At 38.1% G+C, this 9,409-nt stretch overlaps 1 protein-coding gene across 1 annotated transcript in view; it reads right to left on the minus strand.

Moving 5' to 3' along the window:
• Window positions 1-9,409, minus strand: part of LOC106523623 (protein spire homolog 1) — a gene marked incomplete in the record, with an annotated part of 48,250 nt that overhangs the window by 23,847 nt on the left and 14,994 nt on the right. Inside the window, 2 exon segments of the mRNA XM_014017116.1 lie at window positions 3,409-3,534; window positions 5,643-5,879. Of these exon segments, the coding sequence (XP_013872570.1) occupies window positions 3,409-3,534; window positions 5,643-5,879 (363 nt within the window).

Raw genomic sequence — 9,409 nt, forward strand, 5'->3', positions numbered from 1 at the left:
TAGGAGCTCCGCAGACAGTTTAAGTTTCACTTTCAGTTTCACCCGAGAGCCTGCAGGAGTCATGGGCGGGGTGTGTGGGGAAGTGGGGGGTCGCTCCGCAATGAGGAAGTTCGGCTTAAAGACACGTCCCAGGGGCGTTTCTGGTACCAAAAGGCATTTCTGGTCCCCACCTGTCGTTTTGCTCCTCATCATGGCTGCCTAAAAACGCTGCAGGATTTCTCAAACATGCATGAATGAGTCAGAGCAAGGCTTTGGGCATGTTTTTTATGAGGGTATAACATTATAACATGATTCAAAACTCAAAAAAGTTGATTTTACATGATATTGCCCCTTTAAAGATGTAACAAAACAGAACAAATACGACTCTCACTGGTAATGCAAATATTTGCATCCATTATCATACCATAAAGGAAATAATGAATTAGGAGAATCATTACTTATCTACTGCAAACAGCTTAATCTCATGTTTATTTGTGGGAAAAATCCCTTAAATGAAAAAATTAAATGTCTTACTTTAGATGTTTAAGATTTTTGTRTGTAAATGCAATCAGATTTATGACTTTTTTCCATGTTGTAATCCATGAACAACATAAAAATGAAGGGTAGGRAGTCAAAGCTGAATGTTTTTCAGGAATAATCTGGGATGAACTCGTGTTCATCATTCCATTCATTTCTTCCTCCTCAGTCACAGATGGACYACTCCATCAGCTGACTGCAACTGAAACACAGGAAGCTCTTGTCCTCAAGTATCTGTTCATACACAGTTTTCACCGATGTTGTTCGCTGCAGACTAACACGAGCTACGAGTTATTACCCAGACAGGAAGATGACTCCCTAAACTGTGGTTTCCTRGCTTACACCTTTAATAAAACAGAACTTTAGCTACTGGCCTACTATGTTATATTTTATGCCCGTAAAGGAAAATTTACTGCGATACCAAACAAAAATACACCAGCAATCATTCAYCTACAAAAATATCTTGTCTTCTTAGTTGTGTCTCTGGTACAATCTGTTTGAATGGCCAAATACCCCTTCACCCTCCCCCTACATCACAAATAGGTTTAAGACACGTCTACTGCCTGGCATTAGAGAACATAACACCAGCATCTTATTGGGCTGTGGTTGTTATAGACTATCTGGCAAATGGACAGCGCATGAAAATAATTTTGCACTTTCATTAAATTTAAAGCTTTACAACAAAGTAACCAGTGAGCTTTATGGCTGCTTTTTAGGCAGCCCATTCTGCCAGCCTACACATCTGTATTCTAAGTCGTGCACATTATTTTGTTGCCAGCCTGTACTCCATTGTGTCCACCTTGGAATCTGCCACACAATGACAATATAATCATCAGGAGTACACTTCTAAATGCAGATAGGCAGAATTAGGCCTGTTTGTTTTTATTACTATTTATCATCACTGTGTTTTATCAATCTCGACATCGATCAACCTCAAAACTACAATGATGATGATGAAGAAGACCCACCTCTTTGGCACTCTTGATCTTCTCCAGGAAAGTCCATAGCTCTCTGGTTTCAGTATAAAGTGCTCGACAGACTGCTTGGTAGTGACTGGGAGCATCTGAACGACTGGGCAGGTGAACCATGCAAAGCTGCAGTGGAGAAAAAGAAGAACGTTCAGTTTCTTCAGCTGTAGATGACAACATGTTGACAGTAGCTTCTTTTTTGCTTGGATCTAAAGTTGAAGTGCTAATAAACTAAATGTAACTTATTTATTATCATAATATAATGTTATAACATAACTGTCCAAATAACCAGCAGCAAAAAAGTGTAAAAAAAATAAAAATAAAAAGTAGCATACGACAATGTTTTGTTATCTCATTTTTGTGGCAATAGCCTCTTTTAGACTTAGGTAATATGAAACTATAGAACAAAGTATGCCTACTTTCTTACATTTTTATTGTTTTACTTAGAATTAGAGTTTATTTATTAAAATTTGATAAGACATTAACACACAACTCGCAGTAACACAGTAAAATACTGTAAAATTCAAAATCAGTGAGTGAAACTCCATGATTCATTCGTTTGTAAAACTTATATTAATATCAGTTAACTAATTGCTTTCTGACTGACCCTGTTTTTCTCAGATCTTTAAAACCTTGATTTTATATTTTGTTTTTTTTTTTGTTTCTTTTGCAGGCATTGTTTAAGCACAGTGTAAAACAATGCCTGCATATTGCGATGCCTGTGGCATTGAATTAGAAACCTCTTTGCACTACTTGGACCAATGCTTGGCCCTGAGTAGTCAAAGGGAAAGAATTCTTGGAGAACCTTTTATGGATCCCGAGAAGCTTCGAACACTGAGTGTTTCTAACCTGGTGTCCTTCTTTCAAGGGACGTGAAGGTTTGATTAAAAACTCAGTGTCTCTTTTGGGGAGAGTAATGGGCCCATTTATGAGGCCTCCGCTCACATGGGTTTCGCCCATCCCCATATACCATAACCACACCATAACCATAACCATATGCACAGTTTAAACAGATTTTTTTTTCCATCAGACCTTTGAATCAGGCTGAGGTCTGGACTTTGACTCAATTCTTTTCTTTTTCAGTTGTTTTGTTGTAGATTAGGCCTCTGTGTTATTGAGATTATTGTCTTGTTGCATGTCCCAATTTCAGCCAAACGTTAAGCTCTAAGGCTGAGTCTGGCCATCCTACGAAAGAAGCTTTTATCGACCACTTGCATCCAGGATCTTTTTATCATGATCCAAACCTCATGACCATGGGTGAGGGTTTGAACATAGATAGACCAGTAAATTGAGAGTTTTGCTTTTGACTCAACTCCTCAGCACGACTGACCGACGCAACTCCCTTACTAAGAATGAGGCCCCATTGTTTCATCTTCCATCCTATGATCACCAATGAACAAAACATCCAGATACCTTAATTCATCCACCTGATGCAAAGTCTCCCCAGACACAGCTCCTGCTCCTGGTTATACNTCACCCTCCCCCTACATCACAAATAGGTTTAAGACACGTCTACTGCCTGGCATTAGAGAACATAACACCAGCATCTTATTGGGCTGTGGTTGTTATAGACTATCTGGCAAATGGACAGCGCATGAAAATAATTTTGCACTTTCATTAAATTTAAAGCTTTACAACAAAGTAACCAGTGAGCTTTATGGCTGCTTTTTAGGCAGCCCATTCTGCCAGCCTACACATCTGTATTCTAAGTCGTGCACATTATTTTGTTGCCAGCCTGTACTCCATTGTGTCCACCTTGGAATCTGCCACACAATGACAATATAATCATCAGGAGTACACTTCTAAATGCAGATAGGCAGAATTAGGCCTGTTTGTTTTTATTACTATTTATCATCACTGTGTTTTATCAATCTCGACATCGATCAACCTCAAAACTACAATGATGATGATGAAGAAGACCCACCTCTTTGGCACTCTTGATCTTCTCCAGGAAAGTCCATAGCTCTCTGGTTTCAGTATAAAGTGCTCGACAGACTGCTTGGTAGTGACTGGGAGCATCTGAACGACTGGGCAGGTGAACCATGCAAAGCTGCAGTGGAGAAAAAGAAGAACGTTCAGTTTCTTCAGCTGTAGATGACAACATGTTGACAGTAGCTTCTTTTTTGCTTGGATCTAAAGTTGAAGTGCTAATAAACTAAATGTAACTTATTTATTATCATAATATAATGTTATAACATAACTGTCCAAATAACCAGCAGCAAAAAAGTGTAAAAAAAATAAAAATAAAAAGTAGCATACGACAATGTTTTGTTATCTCATTTTTGTGGCAATAGCCTCTTTTAGACTTAGGTAATATGAAACTATAGAACAAAGTATGCCTACTTTCTTACATTTTTATTGTTTTACTTAGAATTAGAGTTTATTTATTAAAATTTGATAAGACATTAACACACAACTCGCAGTAACACAGTAAAATACTGTAAAATTCAAAATCAGTGAGTGAAACTCCATGATTCATTCGTTTGTAAAACTTATATTAATATCAGTTAACTAATTGCTTTCTGACTGACCCTGTTTTTCTCAGATCTTTAAAACCTTGATTTTATATTTTGTTTTTTTTTTTGTTTCTTTTGCAGGCATTGTTTAAGCACAGTGTAAAACAATGCCTGCATATTGCGATGCCTGTGGCATTGAATTAGAAACCTCTTTGCACTACTTGGACCAATGCTTGGCCCTGAGTAGTCAAAGGGAAAGAATTCTTGGAGAACCTTTTATGGATCCCGAGAAGCTTCGAACACTGAGTGTTTCTAACCTGGTGTCCTTCTTTCAAGGGACGTGAAGGTTTGATTAAAAACTCAGTGTCTCTTTTGGGGAGAGTAATGGGCCCATTTATGAGGCCTCCGCTCACATGGGTTTCGCCCATCCCCATATACCATAACCACACCATAACCATAACCATATGCACAGTTTAAACAGATTTTTTTTTCCATCAGACCTTTGAATCAGGCTGAGGTCTGGACTTTGACTCAATTCTTTTCTTTTTCAGTTGTTTTGTTGTAGATTAGGCCTCTGTGTTATTGAGATTATTGTCTTGTTGCATGTCCCAATTTCAGCCAAACGTTAAGCTCTAAGGCTGAGTCTGGCCATCCTACGAAAGAAGCTTTTATCGACCACTTGCATCCAGGATCTTTTTATCATGATCCAAACCTCATGACCATGGGTGAGGGTTTGAACATAGATAGACCAGTAAATTGAGAGTTTTGCTTTTGACTCAACTCCTCAGCACGACTGACCGARGCAACTCCCTTACTAAGAATGAGGCCCCATTGTTTCATCTTCCATCCTATGATCACCAATGAACAAAACATCCAGATACCTTAATTCATCCACCTGATGCAAAGTCTCCCCAGACACAGCTCCTGCTCCTGGTTATACAGGGACCAGATCACCCTAAAAATCAACCCTGGCACCACATACTCCCACAAAACCACACACAGAGTTCCTCTGAGAAAATCATCATAAGCCTTCTCCAGTTCCACAAAACACATGTYCACTGAAGAGAKAAACTCCCATGACCCCATTAGCAAACCTGCAAGGGTTAAYATCTAGTTCACTGTTCCACAATGAGAAAGAAAAGTTGGGTAAATTACATGTATTTTACACATACCAAAAGWGACACAAAGATCTTTCACTGTTTAAATCAGTCTTATTAACTGTTGACCYGCTACTATGTAGGTTTGGTAGGTCGAGTTCGCTCCTGTAGGTTGGACTGTCAGAACTGCCCACATCTTTGATCTATTTTGTGCAGTTTATGAAGATCTCAGGGTGTAGTCATGGAGATGAGGGTGTCTGATTTAAGAACCTCAAGGTTTCATCTTAGATTTTTGCAGATGATGTGGTTTTGTTGGTGTCATGTGCATGAAGCCAGAACCTTCAGCATGGCATGATAAGAATAATCCCCTCTAAGTCTGAGGCTATGGTTCTCAGCTGGAATAAGTGCAATGTTCTTGTTAAGTTAGAGGTAGGTCTTTGCCTCGAGCAGAGGGTTCATTTGATCAAATCCATTGATCCATCTCTATGGTAATGTCTTGTACTATAAATCTGTTTCAAATGCTACTCTAAACATCAACACCAGCACAAAACCAAACAACCAACAGTGATTATCTTAAAACTGTTAGGACTCTTTTTGCTACGTACCTTGAGAATATCTCTGTAGTTGTGAACCTCAGAGATATTATCAGGCTCATCCTCTGCCTCGTCCTCTTCTTCTGTGGCCTCATAGCCTTCATCAGGGCAGGACTCCTTTTCTGCCTCGGCTGAGTTTGTCATGAGATCGATGAGACGCTCCAGAGGTGGACTCAGTTCCCGCTCCTCATTCTCCTTCAGGCCGTAGTCCAGAGCTTTGTAGATCATGATGCCCAGAGACTCAATGGCCTGCAACAACAAGGATAACAGGTTTATATATTACATATACTGATTGTGTTTTTGAAATATTATGTTGTTTGTGCAGCATGTACCATGCTCTGTACATCAATTTGCTGTCAATCTAGCAGCTCATGCTAAAAATTAATGATTTGATTTATATTGCGGTTTAAAATCAGTTTTTGTAAAAAATACCTGATGAGAGGTGCAGAAGTCTCATTGACAGTTATGGAAATCATTTGATTGCAGTGATTGACTCAAATGTTTGTGCAGCTTAAGTTAAGAGTACCATCATTTCTGTCCAGACCTGTTTCATGAGTTTTATTTATTTATTTTTTTAATTCTGTTGAACCATGGTTGAAAAGCAATGTCTGACTTTCATTTTCATAGAACTTTTATTTATTATTACTTTTGGCAAATTCAAGTTAATTTCTGTGATCATTGTGGGTTTTTCTTTCATTAAACAAGGGGTACCAACAATTTCATCTWGGTCTGTATTCTCTCCAAAAGCTGCACAGAAATATCTGCCTTTTAGTCCAACTTTATATTGTTTTTTTCCCCTTATTTCTTTTGTATTACATGGTTAAACCTATTTTCCACACCTTATTTTAGTTATTCTCCTATAATATAGCTGAGAACTACACACAGGTGGGGGACCCCCGGCCCAATTAGTGCAGTCTCTGAGCTGTGCTTTTGTGTATTCTAGAGGAGAACAGCTYTGATCTCTGTCTTCTCAGGGGTCTACCCCTAGTGGCAACACTGAACCACTTAAATTTCTGAGAGAGTAAGAGGGATTCTTCTTAAGAATTTTGATAATATTTACACTTAAGTCTGAAACTAGGAGTAAATCTAAGAAATTCTCAGCACTTAAGTCTGAAATTCCACTCTAAGAAGTTTGATAAATACGAGTCCAGGAGTTTGTGTGCTTGAAAACAACAGTCTGCTCTGGAACTGGAGAGTAACGGTGGATAAAACCAATATTGCCAGAGAAGACAAAGGACAAGAGTGGGAAATCAAAGAGGAGATTATTCTGCAAACCTGAGCACTAACACCACTGAGAGGCATGTCACTGAGCCGGAGGGGCAAACAGAGCGGGGGAAACCCACATCAGGGTAGTTTTATAACAGGAGTTAGGTTTAATTAGACAGAGATAACAGGAAGAGAGGTCAAACTGAACCAAGTGATATTGTTGGCAACATAAGCACAGGCCCAGCCACAGACATCATACATGTAGACACCCTACAAAGTGACGCTACCTATTGGAGCTGACGTTTCAGCGTGGCTGCCATCTTGAATGGGCCCCTCTTGAGCACCAAGCACTTTTATTTAGACTGAGGAAGCTGTTCCCCCTCAACTATAATTATAACGGTCATAACTCCACAAATTTTTATCCAGTTTCCACACAGTTTGGTTTGTTACAAATGACAGAGATGTAGTTATAATACAGGACACTGTCACACATTAGAAATATGAGCTTTATGCTCAAATTCTTTGATTTACACTCTTTAACAAAGACAGAAATATGGTGTGGCATATTAATAAAAGTATAAATGAATTAAAATAGAAATCGTATTTATTGTGCCTCAGGGGAGAAATTTAGATGCATCAGCAGCAAAGTGACAAGCAATTCACACAGAGTGAAAATATACAAAACAAAGTATGAGGACTTAAGTAAATTTTATAGAAATTAAAGAAGAACTTTTATATTTTAATAAAGAAACATGTTTGATTGACACGCAATCATTATATTACTGTCCATCATTAATGAGTCAAATGATGTACATAATTTTTATTTTGTYTCCCATCAATCCTGGTCTGTAAAGGTAACATAGAGTTTGGATATTTGTGATGTGCCTACATTAATCTAAAACTAATGTTTGCAGTACTTGTTGCACTGTGGTTTATAACTGTATCTCAGTATTTTTTCTTGTGCTCCTGGTTCTCCTTGTTATTCTTTGGACCTCCTCAAGTATTTATGTAAGGAGATTTTGCTGCCATCAACATTTTGGTCTTTGCTCATAATAAGTTGTGCTTTTTTTAGTTTCCTGTATTAAGCCTGCATGACTCCTTTCCTCCCATGACAGTTTTGTTTTATTTTTGTGATGCAGCCCCATTAAACAGCAGAATGAATCATAAAACTCTGTCACAGTCTGAACTGAGTGAGCCTCTTTAACACACAATATATAATGTATTAATTTCCCTGGTTTTCATTTTCTCACTTCTGTTTTTAGTCTAATTAAAAATGTGTGAAACATAAACACAGGGTTAGTCACATGTTCACAGATGACCACCTTTGACATTTGAACAAGTTTTTAACACATAACAGACTGTAAATCTTAACTGCAGGATATATTTTTTTTACTGTTCCTCGTGACTAAAGCTAACAGATCTTTGTTCTCCTTTAAAATCCCCCGACTGGTTCCCAGGCTTTCAAGCGGAATGATGGGATGGAAAGGAGGAAGGGGTGAGGGAAGAAAAAATCAAGAAGAAGGAGAAAAGAAAAAAAAGGGGTTTAGGATGTGAACTAAAATGGGATTTGGCGTGAATGCAGATTAGCAGCAGCTGCCATCGTGCTGAGAAAGAAGATGATCAAACAGCTGGAATCAGACTCAGAGGGGAGGAAGTTGGTCAAATGAGCAACAAGGTGTCACTTTAGTTACAACAAAGTACTTCTGTCCTGTAAACACATCCTAACAGTTGAACTTTATTGACTCTCTGTGTTTGTGTTGTCTTCTGTGAAAATAACATGAATTTCAACAAAACTTGTCAAAAATAGTAACTTTTGGAGCCAAGCCAACAAAAAACAGAAAAGTGGCTTTAACTCAGTCAGCTTTGCAGATACAAAGCTAAAGTTATGAGAGGAAGTAGCTGAAAGACTTCGACAACATAAACTCTGTGACATGGAGGCCGTGGCAGCTCAGTGGTCAGTGCTGTAGGTTTGAGCCCAGGTTGTGTCAGGAGGGACATCTGGTTTTAAACAATTATAAATCTTTTGTGTCCGTTTGCTCGCTATGGAGACTCATGAAGCAGGGATCAGCCCAAAGAAAAACAACTCTGAGTGTCACATCCCACAATTAGAGCTCATGATTCCACTCAATGTTTGACTAAAACATCTGTAACTTCTGTCATCATAAGATGATCTTAGTTTAAAACTCTGACATGTCTGATTTACCGACATCCAATCAACTGATAAGGACATTTTTATTTATTAGTTCAAATGATGCATTCCAGCTCTGTAAAATAAATAATTTAGCACAAAAGGTAAGGAAATTKGTTWTTGACAGATTATTTATTTGCTATAACAATGCTTCTTGGTAATAAATCGTATAGCAGCACCTGACTGGCAGCACCTGGGGGGACCAGAAGGTCAAAACAAGTGTCTACATTATTAAGAACTACAGGTGCTGGTCATAAAATTAGATTTTCATGAAAAAGTAGATTTATTTCAGTAATTCCATTTAAAAAGTGAAACTTGTATATTATATTCATACATTACATACAAACTCATATATTTCAAATGTTTATTTCGTTTAATTTTGATG

Source organism: Austrofundulus limnaeus, unplaced genomic scaffold (genome assembly GCF_001266775.1).
Source record: "Austrofundulus limnaeus strain Quisiro unplaced genomic scaffold, Austrofundulus_limnaeus-1.0 Scaffold161, whole genome shotgun sequence".
In the NCBI taxonomy this organism is placed as follows: domain Eukaryota; kingdom Metazoa; phylum Chordata; class Actinopteri; order Cyprinodontiformes; family Rivulidae; genus Austrofundulus; species Austrofundulus limnaeus.